This window comes from Panthera onca, chromosome A2 (genome assembly GCF_046562875.1).
Source record: "Panthera onca isolate mPanOnc1 chromosome A2, mPanOnc1 haplotype 2, whole genome shotgun sequence".
Lineage (NCBI taxonomy): Eukaryota > Metazoa > Chordata > Mammalia > Carnivora > Felidae > Panthera > Panthera onca.
The window spans coordinates 76,834,410-76,857,511 of NC_138340.1; the positions used below are offsets into that span (position 1 = coordinate 76,834,410).

Consider the following 23,102-nt stretch of genomic DNA (forward strand, 5'->3'; position numbering starts at 1 on the left):
GTTGGGGGCCTTATCTGTACCCCGTCAGGTTAGCAAAAGGTGCCAGGGAAAGATTTAGCATGTGGGCAGGTAGCCACGAAAGTCCCACCGTGTCCTCCACCAAAGCCTGGGAGGCCAAGAGCACAGGTGGGCGTGGAAGTCCGAATATGACAGGAAGGATGTAGACTGCTGGTTCCCAGGCCTGAGCCCCTCTCCTCAGTCCCCCGCCCAGAAGTGCTGTTGCTGCTGGGGAGGAAGGTTTATACTGTGACATCGGATACTGGCGGAGAGGGTAGGGGGCTTTCCCTAGGCAACTCGACACTATGCCCCCTCCCATCATTGACCATGCCCTCTGCTTGGTGGTTAGAAGCAAAACTCAACCACGCATGAGGATGTTGCCTTCATGTTATGTGACACCTAAAAATACACAAAACTATCATTATTCGTGTTGATGGTCCTAGCTTTTCCTTTGGAAAGGGCGTCTGTTCACATACGTGGGAAGTTCTGAGTTTGCTTACATCCAAGTCCTTTGGGTACACACTCTGTCATTACTCATCCAGCTGAGTACAGTGGGCCATCGATGAAATTCTGCACACAAATGCTGAAGATAAAACAGGAGGCAGGGGGACTGAACTCAGACGAGAAGAATAGGTACAGGTTGTCAGACTGTAGTTAGTGAGAGAGAATTCAACCTCTGGGCTTTAGATCCTGTGCAAAAAGCAACATCTATGGGGTTGGACAGACTTGGAGATAAATCCCCATCCTGCCCCTTATTGGCACATGTGGCCAGAACTTTGGCTTCCTCTTTGGAAGGGAGAGTGGGAAGAATAAGGTCACCTACATTCAAGGGCCGTGTGACCTTGCCCTCTGCTCTGGAATAGGCATAATCTTGCCACCTGGCACATAATGGGAATATGATCGCTCTTCTCTCTGCTGATGCTTGGCAGGTAGTGATTGCTCTACAAATATTTACTGAATGAATACATGCATAAAGGAATTCAACTGTCTTCTGTTTGTAAGAAACTGCCCCGGGGGGTGAACGACACTTGCAGATAGCTTACATCACGAATGTGCTAAGAGCTCTAGCAGAAGTTCAGACGATGTGCGGTAGGAGCACCGAGGACGGGGAGAGTAATCTTAGTCTGGGATAAAGCAGAAAGCTTCATCAGGAGCGGTCTGGGACTGTGTGTGACCTGGGCCAGGAAGGGTGAGCAGGATCTCAGTGGGAGGAGGTGGAAGAAAAGCCGTTCTTGGCAGAGGAAACCGTCTGAGAGCAAAGCTCTGGTGGTGGACAGTTCAGGCAGAGTTTGTTCAGCGTAGATTAGCCTTGAGCTCAGGGCAGTGAGGGGGAAAGGGAAGTAAGGTTACATACAATCAGAAAGTCCCCGGCTCCTGGCTGAGGGGTGTTAATTATATAGGAAACGGAGCCACTGACAAGGAAATGAGACTGGATTTCAGGAAGATGGCCAAGGCGAAATACAGAGGAGGGCGTGGGACAGTGAGAACTGACGGTGCGTGGGGAGGCCCTTGTTGAAGTCTGTGCTAACGGGGGGCTCACCTGAGAGGGTGCTGGTGTTAATGCAGAGCCGGGCCTGATTCTCAAGTAGGAGGGAACCACCCCAGCAACCCAGGCGTCCTGGAAGTATTACCAGAAAAGCTTTTGCAAATCACGTATATGCCCTTGCTGCCAGCTCTGTTACCTGCCACTCATAATGCCTTTGAGAATCATTGCCCACTTTCCATGGGAGTCGTCAGTTGGACCCTCTGGGATCAAAGGTTCAGCCACGGGGGCGCCTGGGTGGCTCAGTGGGTTAAGCATCCAACTTTGGCTGGTTAAGCGTCATGATCTCACGTCATAAGCCCGCGTCGGGCTCTGTGCGGACAGTTCGGAGCCTGGAGCCTGCTTCAGATTCTGTGTCTCCCTCTCTGTCCATCCCCTGCTTGCACTCTGCCTCCCTCTCCCTCTCTCAAAAATAAATAAACATTAAAAATTAAAAAAAAAAAAAGTTCAGCCCCGAATCGGGGGAAGATGAGAAGCAGAGCAGTGGAAGGGAGAGCAGGAAAGGGGTGAATCCAAGATCACTTGGATGTCCAAGCTGAGCAGGCGGGAGGGTGGTGATAGAGTGACAGTAGCGAGACGGGGGTGGGGGGGGGGTGGGAGTTGTGAAGAACACCACCCGTGGAGTGGCCGTGGAGATGGCTGCTTGCTAAGTGGACTGGGTTTTCATGGGCTAGTGAAGCTCATGTAACGTATACATGGTTTGCTTTTGTAGGCAGCCAGATGTTTCCAGAATCATAGCACTTCTGCTTAGTAGACGTTCAGAGGTGGCAGGGCGCCTGGGTGCCTCAGTTGGTTGAGCGCCTGACTTTGGCTCAGGTCATGATCTCGCGGTTAGTGAGTTCGAGCCCCGGGTCGGGCTCACTGCTGTCAGCACAAAGCCTGTTTGGGATCCTCTGTCTTCTCTCTCTCTGCCTCTACCCCGCTCGCACTCGCTCTCTCTCTCAAAAATAAATAACGTTAAAAAAAAATTAAAGGGGCACCTGGGTGGCTCAGTCAGTTAAGCGTCGGACTTCAGCTCAGGTCACGATCTCCCAGTTCGTGAGTTCAAGCCCCGTGTCGGGCTCTGGGCTGACAGCTCAGAGCCTGGAGCCTGCTTCGGATTCTGTGTCTTCCCTTCTCTCTGCACCTCCCCTGCTCAAACTCTGTCTCCTTCTCTCTCTCTTTCTCTCTCAAAAATAAATAAACATTAAAAAAATTATAAAAAATTAAAATAAACAAACATTAAAAAAATCAGAGGTGGCCATGCACCAGTATAAGTCCTGAGCACGCTGGAGACTCAGGGAAGAGTGGGAAGGGCCTCCATTCTCTACATAGAAGTGTTGTCCTGGTTTCCAACAGCTCTGGAAATCCACAGGAAATTGGATAATTCTTCAGTGACCCTTTGGGACTCAGGAGTTTCCAGAAGGGAGGGAGAGAAAGCACAGCCAGAACTGCCTGTAAGGCTTTTCCTCTCTGCTCCCTTGTGACACAGAGACATTAGGCTAGTCTGTCCCCAGATGTCACCACCCAGGAGGCAGGTCTCATGGTGAGTTTGTCTTGGCTGACTTAGTGATTAGGGTTTTTTTCCCCCCCTTACTTTCAAATTCTTCATCTCATGCTCTGGAGTTTAATAAAATATCCTTTTCTTCTATTCCTGAATAAGTAAAAAAGTAAAAATTCAAGTACCTAGTAAGTAAGTCAAAGAGTCTGTCAAAACGTGACCTTTCATTTTCTTAACCCTTGTCTCCTTTTTGTTTTTTTAACGTTTATTTATTTTTGAAGGAGAGAGAGAGAGACAGAGCATGAGCTAGGGAGGGGCAGAGACAGAGGGAGACACAGAATCCAAAGCAGGCACCAGGCTCTGAGCTGTCAGCACAGAGCCCGACACAGGGCTCAAACTCACGAACCGGGAGATCATGACCTGAGCTGAAGTCGGACGCTTATCCAGCTGAGCCACGCAGGCGCCCCACCCTTGTCTCCTTTTATCAGTGAAGAAGACCATCAGGATTATTAAGGAAGGCAAAGTATGTCTGGGGATATACAAGTTTCACCATTAGTGATCACCCCGATTTCTCTCCAACATTGGTTTTAACTCGGAGGTGAGCATGTGTCCGGGATGGGTTTGTTCAGCCGGCTCACCTGGCCTGTTCTCCCTCCGCCATAATGTGCCATCCATCTCCCAGGTGCACGTACCCCCTTCTGTGGCATCGAGGCCTGTGCCCAATGGTAGTGCTCATTCTGCTTCATCTCTTATTTCCAGCTCACCCCCTCCACCACACCCTCCGAAATCTCTGTCCTGCCTGTTTCCAGGATTCTTGTCTTTTTACTCTTTCCTCTCTGACTTCCATTTGTCAGCCTGCTATTATGCTATGAGCCAGTGAGGCAGAAAGATGGGTTTGGGCCAAGTTCAACGTGGACTGGGATCTAAGCTCTGCCTTTAGGTAGCAGGTCAGTTAAGGTGTCTGAGCCTCTTTCCTCTACTGTAGGAAAAGTGTGTCGTGAGGGTATATTAGTCTCCGAGGGTGGCCATAACAAAGCACCACAGACTCAGTGGCTTAAACAACAGAAATGTATTGTCTCATGGCTCTGGAGGCTTGATGTCTAAGACTGAACTGTGGGCAGAGTTGGTTTCTCCTGTGGCCTCAGTCTTTCCTTGGTGTGTAGATGGCTGTCTTTATCTTCACATGGTCTTGTCTTGTACATTTCCATCTCCTAATTCCTTCTCCTTAGAAGGACACCAGTCACATGGGATTTGGGTGGACTCTAAGCCCTCATTTTACTTTTTTTTTTTTAATATTTTTTTTTACATTTATTCATTTTTGAGAGACAGAGCACGAGCGGGGGAGGGGCAGAGAGAGAGAGGGAGACACAGAATGAGAAGCAGGCTCCAGGCTCTGAGCTGTACGCACAGAGTCCAATGCGGGGCTTGAACTCACAAGCTGTGAGATCATGACCTGAGCCGAAGTCGGACGGCTAACCGACTGAGCCACCCAGGCGCCCTTCATTTTACTTTAATTAATCCTTCAGAGAGCCTGTCTCCAAATATAATCACATTCTGAGATCTTGGGGGTTAGGTCTTCAACATAAGAAGTTGGGGGGACGCCGTTCGGCCCATAACAGAAGGTTATGACATAATGGAATTAAAGCTCCAGGCACCACTCTCCTTCTTTGTCTAGTCCTGTGTGGATGCATTTTCTGGAGCAATGATTGCAGCTCCTTCATCTTGCCCTTTGCTCTCTGGGAGGACATTCTACCCTCTATATTTGGAGGTGTCAAGTGTTTTATGCCAACAGTGATTTCCAGATCCACGGTTCAAGCTCCGTTCACGCAGCTGGGTGCCAGACCACTGTTTCCAGTTGTCTGTCCAGTGGATGTCCCCTCACATGTAGCTAGTCCAAAACCAAATGGCTTCTTTCTCTTCTGTGGCTTTGCTCTTAACCACAGTTGCCCCCGCTACTCAAACTCAAGCACCCGTGGTTCTTTCCTCTCCGTCCCTTTCCACTGAAACCAAATTGATCGCCAAGTGCAATTCTTTATATTTGGCTAAATTCACTAAGTTTTCAGACGGTTGATTGCATCCTTTCCATCCACCCATACTGTAATGCTTGAGTTAAGACCTTCGTCTTTTTTTTCTGTCTCTCAGTTGGTTTCCTTGTCTCTTGTTTTTTGTTTGGTTTTGTTTTGTTTTTCCATGTCTTATAGCTGTGCCACGGGGTTATTTTTCTGACGTGTAGTCTGATCATTTCATTCTGCCCACTTAAGTCTTCTGGTGTTCCCCTTTCATGGTGTAAAAATAAAGGAAACCCCTTAGCGTGGCGAGCAAATTCCTTACTTCCCTGCCCTAGTCAACCTCTTCTGTCATGTGTAGCCACCTTCACTCCCTGCCTGGAAAACACCTACCATTTTAGGATCCAGTCTGATGCCGTCTTCTCTCTGAAGCATTCCCTGGCTTGTGTGTGTGTGTGTGTGTGTGTGTGTAGGTGGTAAAATGTACCTAACACAAAATTTGCCATTTTAACCATTTTTAAGTATCCAATTCAGTAGCATTAGGTGTATATGTTGCACAGTGTTGTGCAACCACTTCCACTATCTGTTTCCAGAACATTTTCATCACCCCAGATACAAACTCTACCCTACTCTACTCTACTCTACTCTACTCTATTAAGCAATAACTCCCCGTTGGCCCCTCCCCCCCGCCGGTAACCTTTAACTTACTTGTTGTCTCTATGTGCTTTCCTATTCAAGACATTTCCTTGTAAGTGGAATCCTATACTGTCTTTCCTTTTGTCTGGCTTCTTTCACTTAGTGTAATGTCTTTAGGGTTTATCCATGACGTAGGAAGGACTAGAATTTCTTTTTTACGACTGAGTAATATCCTTTCGTATGTATATACCATGTTTGGCTTATCCATTCATCTTTGATGGATACTTGGGTTGTTTCTGCCTTTTGGCCATTGTGAATTGTGCTGCTACGAACATTCGTGTACAAGCACCCATCTGAGTCCCTGTTTTCAGTTCTTGGGGTGATGGAATAGCCAGGAGTGGAATTATAGGTTTCCCCAGCTTCTTGAGTTAGTCATTCCTTCCTCTCGTTTTCCCTGAGCACACTGCATGAGGCTCTACTCTGGTGTTTCGTGTTGTAAATGATTTATACCTATATCTACGCTTCATTGGGCCGTCTACAGCATGTGGACCACCGCGCGGTAGTGAGCAGGTGTCTGTGTGCAACTGCTGAATGAATGAAGACCAAACACTCAAACTAGCCAATCCAATTATGGGTGGTGACTGACTAGACCAAAGCTTGTTTACTGTAGGGTCCTGGTTATAATCCACTCCTAAAGAGAAACAGTTTACTAATCTCTCTCAGGGTGGGAGAAAGCGCAACATTTCAAGGCTAGACCCTTTCCTACAGGAGGAGTCTCCATGGAACAGCCTGAAGTATTTGAAATCCAGCCACAGTCTGAAATACCAACCCCACGCTGTCAGCATTTGTGCTGCACAGTGGAGTGATACCTTTGTCTGAGATTTCTTGAGAAATGCAGATCACCAATGCAAAACATCAAATGAGCCTTTTCTGCCCTGCCTTTAGACATTCCGTCCGGCCGCGATGCTGATAGAACGATCGTCTGACTTCGGGAAAACCTGGGGTGTGTACAGATACTTTGCCTATGACTGTGAGGGCTCATTTCCAGGCATTTCAACTGGCCCCATGAAAAAAGTGGATGATATAATCTGTGATTCCCGCTATTCTGACATTGAACCCTCGACGGAAGGAGAGGTCTGTTTGCTGTTTTTGTTTTACATTCTATTTACAAATCCTTTCTGATCATTGCAAAAATACCCATTACTCTTCTGTCTATTTTTAGGTGATATTTCGTGCTTTAGATCCCGCGTTCAGAATAGAGGATCCTTATAGTCCGAGGATACAGAGTAAGCTTGTTTTCACATAACAGCTTTGATGGAACACCGCAATCACGGAAGAACTCTTACCCAGAGCACTGCTACACAGAATCTAAATATTCAGTGCTAAATCCACCGTCTTTATTTCCTTTTTTTCTTCGCAGTACCCAATCAGAGGCTCTTGAAATTGGCAGGAATCAAAAAGGTTTATGTCCTAAGTACTCAAACAATTATGCTCGTCATAATACCTTATTTATTTTATTGCTCAGTATAATATATATTATATATATATATATATACACACACACTATATTATATACTATACTATATATTATATATGTGTACTCTCTATATATACATATACACGTATATGTATATATGTATGTATATATATATAGAATGTACATACATGTACATATGCATGTATATGTATATATAAAATACATATAAACTAGGGTATAGATTAAGCTGTTGTAACAAAGGGTCCCCCCAAAAATACAGTGGTCAAATAACATAGAAGTTTATTTCTCTCTTAGGAAATCATCCAGAGGGATGATACAAGTAGACCTACTTGTATAAAATACAGGATGACGCCCAGTTAAATCTGAATTGAAGATAAATAGCAAGTTATTTTTTAGTATAACTGTATCCCACGTAATGCTTGTGACTACTACAAGGATATCCCATGTAATACTTGGGTTGGTGTAACTATGTCCCATGTGACATATTTGGGATAGACTTTACTAAAAACACTATTAACTATTTATCTGAAATTCAAATTTAACTGAGCATCTTGTATTTTTATTGCTAAATCTGGCGACCTTAGCAACCCAGTTCCCTTCTGTCTTAGAGTCATTATCCACATGGTTGGGGCTGGACGAACCCTACCATGTTATTGTCCCAACCTAAAAGATGGGAGGAAGAGAGGGGCAAGCAACATGGAAACTGTACGTGGCCCCTATCCATATCCCATTGGCCAAAATTAGCCACATGACCCTATCTCAAGGCACACTGGGAAACCTCTCTAGGTAGGCGGCCATGTGCCCTCTCACACTCTTGCCTAAGGTTCTTACTATCAAAGGAAGAAAAGAGAGTTCTGGGGGAGAATCCAAAGTCTCAGCCATGCTCCATATGCTGAGTAAGGTGGCGGTTGTCATTTCCATTTAACAGATAAGCAAACTGAGGCTCAGAGAGTTAGAATAACATGCATGTGGTGACATGACCATTTAGTGTCAGGCAGGTCCTGAAGCCATACGTTAGGATTCTAAATTTAGAGTTCTTTCCAGCATTTAACAACCATACTTCTGCTGTTAAAAAATTACATTTCGATCATCTTCAGAGGCAAAATGTGAACTACTTAAAAGAGTTCAGAGTCCGACAGACCTGGGTTTAAATCCCATTTCTAGCATATCCTAGCTCTGTGACGTGGGGCAAATAACCTGCTTAAACCTGGTTATAGTTGGGTTTTTTTTAGCCTCTGTTTTTTCATCTGTCAGTGGAGATAGTAATGGTGACCTGAGGGTCATTATGGAGGGAAAAGGAGTTCTGTAAACGACTTTCCAACGTGCCTGACACACGGAAAGTGTTCAGTGAGTCAAAGAAGCTGCTGTTGATGATGGTGCCATCAGCCACGGCCTGGGTCTCACCGTGGACCCAGTCCCCTTCCTCAGAGTGAAGGGATGAGACTCTCTCTCCTGCGGATAAGGTGTAGTCCGCCGAGCAGAGAGGCAGGACCGATTCTTGGTGCTCCTTCCTCACTGAGGATGGCCTTGTTTGGAACCACGGTGCCATGGAACCTCCCAGCATGAAGCATGAAAGAGTAGAAGGGAAAGCGTCCAGGAAATATTGCCAGACAAGTGCTATTTCCCCACTTAAATTAATTTTACGTGTGGCCCAGACTGTCTCTGGATTGTAATTCACTCATTCATTCTATTGTGAAACAAATATTTAATGGCACATCCAGTTCTGGCATTTCGGAGTGAGCTCTGTGAGGCCTGCCCTCCCTGCTCTCCAAATCCAGTTGTGAGAAACGTCCACATGGTCTCCAGGACAAACACCTCATGGGGCCCTAGAGGAACTCGTGGTCTGCTCCTTGTTGGGTGAAATTTGTGGGACTTGGAAAATTGGCTGCCATTATAGTTCCTTGTTTTTCATTGTTAAATGGCCTCAGAAAAATTCAAGAGGCGTCCATTTTAACTGATCACGTTTTCGATTGACCTTGTACTCGCGGGAACAACGTCTCTTTCATCGTCCCTATTGTGGAGAGCTCAGAGACTCTCTTCACAAGTGGTTTTGCCTCAGTATACAACAGCGGTCAATATACAAGGCTTAGTTGTTGTTAACTGTGGTAGGAGAGAGTGGAAGGAGCATATTTGCTCTTCTGAGGCCTTCCACAAAGATCAGTTCAAGGGCTTCTAAATACTCCAGCTGCTCTCCAGCTTTGTTGTCTGGCCTCTTGTCAATAGGCGCTTGTGCTCGTTCTGTGCAGGAGGAAACGTTGGCATTCATAAATTCCATTCAGCTAAGTCGTACCACGGTTTCTCTGTTTTGTGTTTGATTTTTACAAAGAGCCTAAGTTTAATGCATGGACTCATGGACTTTCTCTTTCAACCCACGGCTATTTCTATAGTCTTCATTGTAAGCTCTGCATAGATTTTCAGTAGTTAAAATTGTATCAGGGCTTTGAATATATCTGACGCGTGGGGCCAACACCCCGTGTTCGGTTGTTCCCTGTTGTAACTGATGAGAATGTATCAGCCCAAATGAAAGTAAAGCTTGGGAGAAACCTCAGGCTACACAGGGCATAGGAGGACTGATGGACTCATCGGTGTTTTAGGGTCCACTTAGTAATTGATGAAAGCATTGGTAGAGAAGGTTGAATGGCTTCTGGCTTATCAGGTTACTAATAGAATGTAATTGCTAGCCAGCTTCTGTAGTAAGCATTCATCTATAGACCCAGGAGAGAGAAGAAAAGATCTGAGAAATTGATCTACAAGTAACTTACATTTAGGGGGGAAAAAACAAAAACTTGCCCAACCTCCTGATACTGAGCTCCTTTATCCCTATGCCTCGCTGTGGATGGCAAACTAGGACAAAAAAGTGGGAGACTGTGACGTTGTGTAGAAATTTGGTGGAGACCTTCTGTCCCTGGATAGTAGTTATTCCATAGTGTTAAATCTATTTTAGCAACTTGGATTTCATCTTTGTGGTGGGAAATTTCAGAGAGTATTTTCCTCTCCAAAAATAAACACAAAAATGTTTCGTTCTATCTTACAATAATGAAGACAATTGGAGTGTGCCGCTCAACCCCCTCCTACCTGAATAGAACTCTCTGATTTTGAGACCGACCCTAGTTGCTGTGGGCACCGCGTGGAATTGCGATGGTTCAGATTACTCTGTGCCAGTGGGTTCTTGCAGTCCTGCAGCCGTGTTCTTAAATTTCTCTGCTTTTGCGCTTTTTCCTGAAACAGTCTGCAAGCACATCTGTCGCAGAATAGATATTCTTACTAAACTAGTAAGGAGGCAGCAAACCTTCTTTCTTCCAGAGACTCACAGTCTTGATATACTTGTTAAACTTTACTAGCATGGTCATCTAGATCATACAAGGGGGTAACCTTTCCTTTACTTCGGCATTTTTATCTGCCGTGCCTTTCTATAAAGAGAAGAGGTGTTGTATAATTGCAAAACAAGTCTTGCTTGTGTGATCAGACTTTTCATCTTCTTGGTGACCTTTGTAGATCTCTTAAAAATCACCAACTTGAGAATCAAGTTTGTGAAGCTCCACACTTTGGGAGATAACCTTTTGGATTCCCGGATGGAAATCAGGGAAAAGTATTACTATGCAGTTTATGATATGGTGGTTCGAGGAAATTGCTTCTGCTACGGTCATGCCAGCGAATGCGCCCCTGTGGATGGAATCAATGAAGAAGTAGAAGGAATGGTGAGTGAGTGCTGTGGGGGGGCTTTCTCCTTCATACAGATGATTCCGGAAAGCAATTTGAATCTCGTCTTACCTTAAACCTTGCACAATTTCTAGGGGTTTTACTTTTCCAGACTGACTTGGAGCTCTTTCCGCCATTACTGGTGGTTGATGGTTTTCTCTTTGTTAACGTTCTTAGACTGTGAGAATATAAAAGCTTTTCATTTCATGGGCGAAGAACTAGTTTGGGGAAATTGTTGCAGCAAGCTGCTACTACAATAGATATTTTTTTGTAGTCAGTAAGGAGGAAAAAGCTTTCTACGTAGCCAGTGCATCTTCTTTTCCTTTAGGGAAGATTAGACACCACAAACACCCCCATCTTTATGCTACAAGGCATAAAGTGATCCCAGTCCAGAAAACCTGGACATTTGAACCTGGAACCACGAAATATGATTTCGGAATCCAATGGGCTTTGTTTCTTTATATATTTCTTCTAGTTTCATTCTTTTCCCACTTTTATGCCAAATATACGTGTTGGCAAACTACGTACTTCTAAAAATTGGGGGTTTGGATGATTTGCCAAATGGAGAAAGTCGGGGTTATTTTACCAGTCTCTAAGTAAACTGCTAATTCTTATAGACCCACAGGATTTTACAGCTAAACAGGATTTATTCAGCCAATTATCCTTGTAAGAAGAGAGCAGGGATTAAATAGTTCACCAAAGGGCCCTAAGTAAATGGCAGATGGAAATTCAAATCTTACCCTCCTGGACTCTGCCTCAGGATTCCTTCCATTAGACATTGGGCCTCCCTCGTTGAAGAGTGTAAGGCTTCCTTACTTGCCGTTTGCTTTTTCAAAGATCATTAGTCCTCATCAAAGAAGGTCCAGGATTGAGTGTATTCAGCTGCCTGAAACTTCCGCCTTCATTCGCTCCAGTTAGAATATTTGCTACGTAGATAAAGTGGCATTTTCAATGGGGCCTCAAGGGAGGACCTGTCCTTGTAATCTCTTGCTACATCTTTCAGGGAATGCTAGGTAGATAATGTTTACTTTGCAGGATAACAAGCCTGGCATGTAGCTAAGTCCTACAGGCCCGTCACTGTCACGGGTCTCCGTACATTATGCTGTTAATTCAGACACTGTAGGGTCCTGTGGCATGTGCTTTGGGTCTGTTTTTCAGTCTGCAGAAAACTAGCTTGTAATGAGATGATTTTAGTCTTTTGCTCACTGCACTCTTGTCAAGGTGAGTCCAGGGCGGACCTGTCTGTCCTGTTCCTGAATTCCATTCTGTAGAAACTAGTGTTAAGGTGAGGTGCCTAAGTACATGCATATTTGGTAGACTGAAAGAATTTATCATTTACGTGCCTCAGGGGCTTAGGCATATCTTGCCAGAGACACAGTGCAAAAGAGTGCATCCTAGGCCCTTCACAAAGCAAAATAATTTATATTTTTCCCCCAAGATTTTAGATTTCCTTTCTTAAAGAAAAAAAGCAAATGTGAATGTGGCAAATGATTAATATTTTGAATCTCATTTCGGTTGGGGAAAAAAAATGAAGTGCTTTGCCTGAAGTCAAAAACAAAACAAAAGAAGCAGAAAAACCCATTCTGTTCTGTGACTTAGTGGTAAAATTTGCAGTAATGTGAGTTGGTTTCCAGTGGTATGCATACATTTAGTTCTGCATTATAACTTTTGTTGATTTCTCTTATAATAAGTTTCTTTTTGACATAGATTTTTTTTTAACTCTTAAGTACCTAGTTTTTGTGTTTTGTGGGGCTTTTTTTGTTTTTTTGTTTTGTTTTGTTTTCTAATTTTTAAGTGACCGATTTTGTTCATCTGGGTTCTTTGATCCCTACTTCAGTGACATATATATTGAGTATCCATTATATAATAGGAACTGTTCCTAGAGATGGGAGTTCAAGCCACCAAAAAGACAGAACTCCCTTCAGGGAGGGACAGAATTAAAACAAATCTTCATTGCGCTGAGCTAGAGATGCGGATTAGTAGGAAAGGGGTTTATTGCTTCCACTGATTGTGGAGAAAACCTGGCCATCAGGTTGCATCTCTAACTTTGCTCCTTCCTGTTTGTGTAACTTTCAAGGTTCATGGGCACTGCATGTGCAGGCATAATACCAAGGGCTTAAACTGTGAACTGTGCATGGATTTCTACCACGATTTACCTTGGAGACCCGCTGAAGGTCGAAACAGCAATGCCTGTAAAAGTAAGTCTCCGTCAGAGGGACGTCCAGACTCCAGGACCCATTTTCTGATTAGAGCTACTATAAGAGTACGTGACTTTTGCAAAAGGAAGAAAAGTTAGTACCCTTTTGCCAGCGTCACCCAGATACTCTTAGGAAACCAATATCCACTCAGTTCAATCAATACATTAGCATTCAGAGCAGTAGCCAGGGCCTTGGCAGACTTAGAAGTTGGAGATGTTGTCCCTGACACTGTACCTGTCTCAAAGGCAAGAGGAGCGCGAGAGAAAAATGAGAGAAAAATACGGCACGGTAGATCACTAAGGTGTAAGAGTTGTTGGCCCTGTCTCTGTGCCAGTCTGGCTGCAGCCCATGGCATACGTCTGGCCAGCTGGCCAGCCCGGTGGCATTCTCTGGGCAGACGTGTAGTTTGAAACACCTCCCCGCCCCCCACAGTGATTGCAATGCCTGCCCCTTCCCCCACTGAGGCCTGTTCTAGAAGTTCAGAAACCAGTGAGGGCTGGAGTGGTCAAGGATTGTTATTAAGTACAACCCTTTGATGATAGCTGAGATTGTTGAGGTAAGAAGAAGAAAGGGAGGTGGGGGGGGGGGGAGGGAGAGAGGGAGGGGGAGGCAGGAAGGAGTTCAGATAAGGAGAACCGAGCAAAGCCTAAAGCCCCAAGGACGTTCTTCTTAGGACCAACGCCGAGTCTGCCCTGGGAGATGATTCCGACATTTAATTCAACAGGTGTGTCAAGGGCAGTTCCCTGCTAGGCACCCAGAGTCTGTCGGTGGATACCTCGCAGCCTCTCCGTACGGGAGGTTGTGTTGCAGGAGGGAGAGGATGAGGCCAGAGTGTAGAGCCCTGTGAGGGCCAATCGAAGTTAGGCTTCATTGTGAGAAGACAGAGGAGTCCATGTGGGTCACAGAGCAGAGAGTGAGATGATGTGACAGCCGGGTTGGACCAAGGGGGCTGCCCAGTGGGCCAGCAGAGGGTCAGAAGGCCGGCCAGATGGCTGTTGCACAGACCTTAATTCTCACTGAAGAGCCTGGTCACGTGAGCTGGTGGGAATGCGAAGGAAGAGCATCACCTTGACACCACACTCCCCAGAGCTGGCGGCCCAGCCAGGCTTTCCCAGAAGTATCGCCTAGAAGGTCCTCTGGAGGGGTGTGTTCCCACCCTGAGTGGCACCCAGAGGCGTCCTCCACATCGTGGCTACCAGGGGCAGTCCTTTCCCCCAAGTTTTCCACTCTTTGCTTCGTAGCCCGTTCTCTTCCAAAACGGGCAGATTGTTCAGTTATTTCATAAAGCTTACCCTTGGAAGGCTTCCAGCATGATGTCAGGCGGACATGTCCTTTTCCACGGGCCCCTAAATGTTAGCTGCCTGAACTTCATCCCTGCTTTCCAAAATGAGTTTCTTCCTGGCACTCCCTCCTCCATTGGTAAGTAGATATAAAAAAGGCTTTACTTGACATTGGCCTTGTCACACAGAGTGTAACTGCAATGAACATTCGAGCTCGTGCCACTTTGACATGGCCGTGTACTTGGCCACCGGAAATGTCAGCGGAGGGGTGTGTGATGACTGTCAGCACAACACCATGGGACGCAACTGTGAACAGTGCAAGCCGTTTTACTTCCAGCACCCGGAGAGAGACGTCCGAGACCCTCACCTCTGTGAACGTACGTGGGGGAATTTCATGACGTTTTCCGTCCTCTTTCAATTTTATTTTTTTTTTTTTGATGTTTATTCATTTTTGAGAGAGAGGGACAGAGCGTGAGCAGGGGAGGGGTAGAGAGAGAGAGAGGGAGACACAGAATCTGAAGCAGGCTCCAGGCTCTGAGCTGTCAGCACAGAGCCCAGTGTGGGGCTTGAACTCACGAGCTGTCAAATCATAACCTGAGCTGAAGTCGGACACGTAATCAGCTGAGCCACCCAGACGCCCCAGTCACCTTTCAGTTTGAATAGGCTGGTGACCACCATCCTCTCGGGACTCCTGGTATGAGCATGAGACTCCGCTTTATTTTAACTGCTACATAGGATGCTGGCAGCAGAAGCTGCCTGGCACCCTCTCTTCTTTAGTCTATTTCTGTGACCTTCCGAGGGGCCGACAGGAACGTGTGTTTATACAAACACTCACATCGTTACCTGGTGCTTTTTGTTCTTCTTAGGATGTACCTGTGACCCAGCTGGATCTCAGAATGGGGGAATCTGTGACAGTTACACCGATTTTTCTGCTGGCCTCATTGCCGGCCAGTGTCGGTGTAAATTACACGTGGAAGGAGAACATTGTGAACTCTGCAAAGAGGGCTTCTACGGCTTAAGTGCTGAAGATCCATTTGGTTGTAAATGTAAGCGCATTTGTGAAAAAGTTGGGGTGTTCTCGTGGACGCTGTTCCCGTTTGACTTTGCAGTTCTAAATCCAGACCACCTCTTGGCGCTCACTTGGTTTGTGTTTCTTTGCTTTATTTTATCTTTAATTAAGCTTGTGCCTGCAATCCTCTGGGAACGATTCCTGGCGGGAATCCTTGTGATTCTGAGACTGGTTACTGCTACTGTAAGCGTCTGGTGACAGGACAGCATTGTGACCAGTGTCTGGTAGGTAAATCCTGATTACATGGGATGAGGAGTTCGTGAAGGTGGCAGGTTTTAGTGGAGAATGCCTTTTGCTACTGCAGACCCTACCATCAATCACCCTTATATATAAATGTTAAAAGACACAAGCCATTCACAGAAGAATTGCCAATGAATTGATTTTAACAAGATATTCACTGTCGCTGTTAGAATTATAAAAACCACAGCGACATCCCATTTTTATAGACAGAACTAACGAGTTTTTAAAAATGGGGATGCTAACTATTAGAGAGGACATAATGAGGGGCTGGTCCTCTAAGCTGCTGATGGAAATGCACAGTGGTTCATACTTGGCAAAGAAAGCATTTTAGAAATATGTTATCAGTAGCCTGTAGAAATGCACGTACCCTTTGACCCGGTAATCCCCCTTCTGGGAATCTTTCCTAATGAAATGAGCAGAAAATTGGACAGAAATGTATTCGCCAGAAGACTCATTGCATCTTGTACTAATCATAGCCAAAAACCATGGAAGCAACGGTGGGGAAAATAGTAAACTAAATTTGGGGGTTTGTATACAGTGTGATACTCAGCTGCCATTGAAAATGACAGTAACGTGAGGAAATGCTTATGCTGGTATTAAAAAATACATATATAGGATGTGAGTAGTACCTTGACTGTGTAGGAAAAAAATTCATCAAGAAAAACAAAATCTGGGAGGAAATACACTAAAAAGTTCACTGTGGTGATTCTGGGTAGAGTAATTCCGAGAGTAATTTTTTAAATTATTCCATGTTTTATAACGTTGTTATGAATCCCTTTATAATTTGTGAGAGGGGTTCCACTGACCCCAAATTATGTTTATGACCTGTAGGCACATTCGCCTATATCCAGATGCTTAAAGTAAATTTCTGGAAGTCTGATTTAAATCAATGGACCTGGTTTTTATGTGTTCATTAGGAAATAGATATTTATTAAGGTGCAGAGAGCTCTTCTCCCCTACATGGATTCTGTTCCATTTCTTTTTATTTCCATCTCCACTGCTCTCAGGATTCAGTGATTTTCTCCCCTTTCAGTTGTGAAAATACTTGCTTTATGCCATTTGGACGCAGATAAATCCTTGAAGAGGTTTGCTTATGAGGTTTTTGACAGGCTGAACTTATGGAAAATTTAAAGGCCTGCCAAGTAGTTGCCAAAAGTCTCTTACTGCCAGAGTACTTCTAATGAACAAGATTGGCCTCTTAGCTGCTTGCTCATATTAATAACTGGACAAAGGCTGTTGGCTTGGAAAAGCAGCTGTTCTGATCTGGCGTTACATGATGATGGCCCCAGCAACCTGCAGCTTGGGTTTCTTGAATTCAGAATGTTTATACTCCTTCCCCTTGTAGGCTTTGTGCTTTCACGGTACAAAAGTGCATTTGGTGGATCAACCCAGACACGCCATAACTTGTTCCTTGTTGAGTCTATTGTGTAATTATGGGAACCCACCTTTCGATGTTAAATCTTTTATTCTGCAGCCGGAGCACTGGGGCTTGAGCAATGATTTGGATGGATGTCGACCTTGTGACTGTGACCTTGGAGGGGCTTTAAACAACAGGTGAGTGAAGCTACACTTTCGCTCTGGTGCTCAGTCCCCTCAGTAAGCCCTCCTGACCTCTAGGAGCCGTGGGATGCTCGGTGTCTCTGAAGGAGGTGAAGTGCGTTCCCCTTGACTGCGAGGGGTCGGCCATCGCTTTCACCTGGGGTCTTAGTGTTTGCAAAGATCGGTTGTCCCAAGTTAGCTTTGAAGCCCTCAAGTACATTTCTGTTTCTTGGCTTTTAATAACGTTGTGGTTAGTTTTGTACTTTACAGTGTTTTTAAAATTTTGGAAACAATGTATGCCCATCGTTTAAAAGAAAAGCATTCCAACAGCTAAGGCAGATATCCTGCCCTTCCCCTCCCTCACCCCCCATCCATGGCTGCAAGTGCCACTGTTAGGAGTTTCTCATAGTCGAGAAACTAATAATAGAGCTCAGAATACCTATTAAAAATGGCAATATCTTGTCATCCTTTCATTTCTTCTTAGTTACCTACAAATTTTAGGATTGGTTGTTCTAGCTCTGTGAAGAAAGCTGGTGTTACTTTGATAGGTGTTGCGTTGAATATGTAGATTGCTTCGCATAGTATCGACATTTTCACAACGTTTGTTCTTCCAATCCAGGAGCATGGAATATTTTTCCATTTTTTTTGTGTGTGTGTTTTCTTCAATTTCTTTCATAAGCTTTCTATAGTTTTCAGTGTATAGATTTTTCACCTCTTTGGTTAGGTTTATTCCTAAGTATCGGATGGTTTTTGGTGCACCTCTCATTTCTTTTTAAATAACATGTTAGATTAAAAAAAATACATTTCAACATGTATTCATGTGCCTCTTTTTAACAGCATATATTCATCTACCTCTTCTTTTTTTCTTGGTATTCTGTCATGGGAAATTGCCACAACTTATTTCCAGTTTTTGTTTTTGTTTTTGTTTTTGTTTTTGTTTTTGTTTTGTATAGATGAGGTTCCCAGCAATGGAACGGCTAAGTCAAGTACATGTGCGTTTTTTATTTTTATAGAGATTGTTAGATTATCCTCCAGATTGTGCTAATATTTTTCCAGCCACCTGGTTACAAAAGCAAATTTTTCCCCAGCCCCACCAGCAGTTGGTATACTCCTTTTTCACCAACCTAAAAGATGGAAAGTGAGAGGCACTTGGCTGGCTCTGTTGGTAGAATGTGTGACTCCTGATCTCAGGGTCGTGAATTTGAGCCCCATGTTGGGTATGGAGCCTACTGTAAAAAATTAACTAATTAAAAAAAACACACACACAGAAAATGAACTCCCATTAAACATTTTTTTTTAATGTTTATTTTTGGAAGCGAGAGAGACAGAGCACGAGCAGGGGAAGGGCAGAGAGAGAGGAGACACAGAATCCGAAGCAGGCTCCAGGCCCCGAGCTGTCAGCACAGAGCCCAATGTGGGCCTCGAACTCATGGATCATGAGATCCTGACCTGAGCGGAAGTCAGATGCTTAACTGACTGAGCCACCCAGGGGCCCCAAAGAACTCTCGTTTTGATTTGTGTTAAGAATCTTTTCATTTTCTTCTTCTTTCTGGTTTTAATTTTTTTTCCAACCTCTGAGTCTATTAACGAAAATTGCATGCAATCACTTTTAGTTATCAAGACACGTTGGTATCCGTTGAATAGATGAGGTGCAAGCTCTACCAAAAATTAATCCCTGTACACATTTGGCAAGATGTAGATTTGTAGGAGTTACATGAACCACCTTTGAGTCAAAGAGAATGTTGGCCTCTGTAAGTGGGTCGGACTAAGAACATCTGGTAGAGACAGTGTTAAGTGGCGTCTAAGGGGATAGGCAGATGTTTCCTTGTGGCCTGAATCTCCCCTGAGAGAGCAAGCTGAAGTCATCAAGCAAGCTCCGTGTACTCCCCAAACTGACTGTCTTACAAGACTGTTTCCCAACACCGTCGTAGTCTGCTGGGAAGGAATGGGATTTTAGGCAGCAAGAACATGTTCTGTTTGGCGTCTGCATTTGGGTTGGTTCCATTCCAGACGCTGCAGTAAACTCAGTACAGCATGTAGCCTCTGGGACTCCAGTGTGAATTTCTGTTCTTAGAAAACCTCCAGAGGGGAGGAAGCAAGGACAGTTCCATAAAAGCAGGGAAGAAAAACTGCTAGTCTGCTTCTGGAATCACGTCTCCGACTCTCCTTTGTGACTCCCAGAACACCTGCTGATTCCTTTAGTAATTGATTGCTCAATTCAAAGCTGTCATCATTCCTAAAATCCTTCTTGATTAGATGAAAGTGGCCTACATTGTTCTCCAAATGATGTCATGAATTCAAGAGTGTCCTATGTGCCTTTACCCTAAATGGTTTCTGTTACTTACACTCCCTTCCTCTGTTTCTCTATTGCACACACATTTCCTGTCTCTAAACTGCCCACACATGGCCCCTGGCCTGTTCCTTTGTCTCTCCTGCAAGAATTTATAGAACTCAGACACTCTAATCAAGAGAGTTTATGAAGTAAAAAATTTTAGGGAAGATTTTAAAGCAGGTAATTTGATCTTCCTAGCATGATTGATGAGATACCCTATTTTTTTGGCATCACTGATGGAAAAAAATAAGAGCCTTTTTTTTTTTAATGTTTTATTTTTGAGAGAGGGAGCGAGAGAGACTGAGTGTCAGTGGGGGAAGGACAGAGAGAGACAGAGGAGACACAGAATCTAAAGCAGGCTGCAGGCTCTGAGCTGTCAGCATAGAGCCCAATGCAGGGCTTGAACTCACGAACTTTGAGATCATGACCTGAGCCAAAGTCGGATGTTTCACTGACTGAGCCACCCAGGCACCCCAAAAATAAGAACCTTTAAATATTTCTCTACCTCTGTGACTCTGCAGTGTTTCGTAGCGATCCTTTTCGAAGTTTGCCCCCATGAGGACTTTCCCCATGAGGACTTTCTCCAGGAGCCCCATACAGTGATAGAAGATCCAATTAAGTCTTGGGAAACACCAATTCTGCTAGAAGAATGCTTGGTGCATAGTGGGCACTGAGGAGAGATACTTGCTGGGTGATTGTTTCATTGCAGCCATGCATAAATATCTTCTACCTGGTAATATTCCTTTGCTCTGCCATAGGTACATGGTAGGTAATGGAATAAACGTTGATCAAGAAAAAGAATTTGAGAAACAGAAGATATTTATGAGATAATAACAAATTATGCACTCTTTTGGACAGGCAGTCTCTGGTTGTGACCCCAAACGTTCCTCAGGTACTTTGGCCAGGAGCAGAATTAAACGTGAAAACCATGTCAAGTGGAAAAATGTTTTGTGTAATGAGTCAAATGGTTTTGTTTGTGTGGAATAAAATTTTAGCAATCCATGTCGATCATGTTGACAGGTAATCTGAATTGTGGAATATTTTAGAGAAGACCCATTTTAAGCAATGTGGCTTAAGCCAGGCTAACGAAGCTTTGCCTAGTAAATAACCTGCTTTAATAAATAGGAATGGTTGCTAGGTAAATGCTACTTGCAAGTGTTGGAAAACATTGAAAAATAGAAACGATTTTATAGTATCCTTTAAAATTTATTGCCTCGGTTAAATTTAGAGCTTTGGTGTCTGGCTTGAAGCCCACCACTCTTTTGAAGATTTCTGCTTCCTGAACTGACGACCCCAACCTTCCTTGGATGTTTCAACAACACATTACTTCTGTACTGCTTTTAGCACTTAGTGAATTCTGCTCCGTGTTATCGCTATTTGTATTTTAAAGGCCTCTAGACAGAGATTGGGTCTTTTTTTTTTTTTTTTTTTTGAGAGAGAGTGAGAGTGTGCATGTGCGAGTGGGGGAGGGGCAGAGAGAGAGGGAGAGTGAGGATCTCAAGCAGGCTCCACGCTCAGTGCCAAGCCCCGTGGGCTCAATCTCCTGAACCATGAGATCATGACCTGAGCCAAAATCAAGAGTTGGACGCTTAACCAACTGAGGCACCCAGGCACCACACAAAGGATTGTGTCTTGTTTGTTTTCTCATCCTTCTCCATACTCAGCATCGGGGGCCTTGTGGATGCCCAATAAGTGAGGAGCTGAAATTCATTATACTTTGAAACCAGAGCAGAAGTTAATCCGTGTTTTCGCCCGTGTATTGAGTGATAATGGTATCTCACCAGTTGTTAATTACTGTGGTGGCTGGATGTAAAGAGATTATAGAACACATTTAAGAAACTATCCTCATTGGTTAGGAGGCTGGGAGAGAAGGCCTGGACTGCTGGACCCTGGACTGCTGACTGCTGATCAGTGTGGAATCAGAATTATGGAAGAGATACCAGTGTTGAATAGAGTGGTGGTTCTTATGAATGATGATGTTTTCCCCTTTTTTGTGCCTAATTTCTTAGTAATAGAGAAAAGTTGAAGCTAAACAGTATTGTCTCTGCTCATCGCTATTTAAATGAAATAGAATTTCCCTTCCAGTAGAATTTTTGTAAACAAGTGGCTAATTTCTACATTTATGGGAAATCTGTTTTTAATAATCTAGGCCTTTAGCCACTGGGAAAAAAAAATTGGTCTTGTATTAGTTTTCTTTTGCTGGCATCGTAAATTACTGCAACTTCGTGGCCTAAGACAACATAAGTTTATTATCTTACAGTTCTGTATGTCAGACACGGCCAGCCTTTCTGGAATAAAATCAAGATGTTGGTAGGGCTGTGTTTATGTCTGAAGGCCCTAGGGGAGAATCTGTTTCCTGCTCATTGGAGTTGTTGGCAGAATTCAGTTTGTTTCAGCTATAGGAGGAGATTCCTGATACCCTGCTGGCTGTCAGCGAGGGGCCATTCCCAGCTCCTCGAGGCTGTCCACATCCCTTGACTCACAACTCCCATCTTCAAAGCCAACAACGGTGGGTCAGATCCTCCTCAAGTCCCATCTCTCTGACCCACTTCTCTGCCTGCCTTTTCCACTTTTAAGAAATCATGTGATTAGATTCAGCAACTCTGGATAATCTCCCCATCTCAAGATCCTTAACCTCAGTCACATCGGCAACCCCTCTGGTGCCATATGAAATCACCTATCAGCGGATTTGGGGGATAATGATCAGTTATTATTCTTGGAGGGGGGGGCGTTATTTCTGCCTGCCACGGGGGCTGACTTATTTTGTCGTCCATCATTATTCTACCTTACTGATGCAGCAAATGGAATCTAGTTATAGGGAAATTTCGTGGTATGGGGGTCAAGTGTACTGCCTGATAGGGTTTTTACTTGAACACAAGAAGGATGATTACATGTAATCTTTTGTCTCACTATGGAGGAGGCAGGATTTGAGCTTCATTTTGGAAAGCTGAGAGAGGTTTGGGAGGTGTGATGGGTGGGCAGGAGGACCTTCCAGCTGGGAGGGGGAAGACAGGCAAAGGTCCGGAGATAGAGTGAGTGTAACATATGCTCAAGACCTGGTCTGACCGTGACCGTCTCCGCTCACATTCCCCCTCTTTCAGCCTGTCATTCCTGTCCTCTCTTTGCCTGTCAGGATCCCCTGCCACCTTCAGAGCATGGCTTCTATGACGCTCCTCATAGAAGCCTCCTCTATGGATGCACCCTCAACCAGGTGAAGGGTGGCTTCCTCTGCAGCCTATATCTTCACTGTAGCTCTGTGTAGGTACTCAGTGCATTTTGCTTTGCTGCAGTGGTCCCTTGCTTTACAGTTTATCCCCCACCCCCCCCCACCCCCAGTTCGACTGGTAGTTCTTCAGGGCAAGAACTATTTTCCTCCCATTTTTCCTTCTCCATATCCTTCAGAAATAATAGACTCGCCAAGGAGGTATAGATGGATTCAGAGGAAAAGTGACAGCGGGCGAAAATGTGAGGGTGTTGGCACCAGGGCCAGTATTGGCTCCATAAGTACTTGTGAAAGAAGGTGAGGGGTCTGGCTCACCGGAAAACAAAGGGTGGCCACCAGAAAGAGTAGCAGTGGTCTTCAGA

At 44.6% G+C, this 23,102-nt stretch overlaps 1 protein-coding gene across 1 annotated transcript in view; it reads left to right on the top strand.

Moving 5' to 3' along the window:
* The window catches only part of LAMB1 (laminin subunit beta 1), a 74,064-nt gene that overhangs the window by 7,790 nt on the left and 43,172 nt on the right, over positions 1-23,102 (top strand). Inside the window, exons 5-12 of the mRNA XM_078442557.2 lie at positions 6,608-6,796; positions 6,885-6,948; positions 10,656-10,858; positions 12,937-13,057; positions 14,526-14,714; positions 15,204-15,383; positions 15,518-15,630; positions 17,121-17,200. Of these exons, the coding sequence (XP_078298683.1) occupies positions 6,608-6,796; positions 6,885-6,948; positions 10,656-10,858; positions 12,937-13,057; positions 14,526-14,714; positions 15,204-15,383; positions 15,518-15,630; positions 17,121-17,200 (1,139 nt within the window). The remainder of the gene's footprint in view (positions 1-6,607; positions 6,797-6,884; positions 6,949-10,655; positions 10,859-12,936; positions 13,058-14,525; positions 14,715-15,203; positions 15,384-15,517; positions 15,631-17,120; positions 17,201-23,102) is intronic.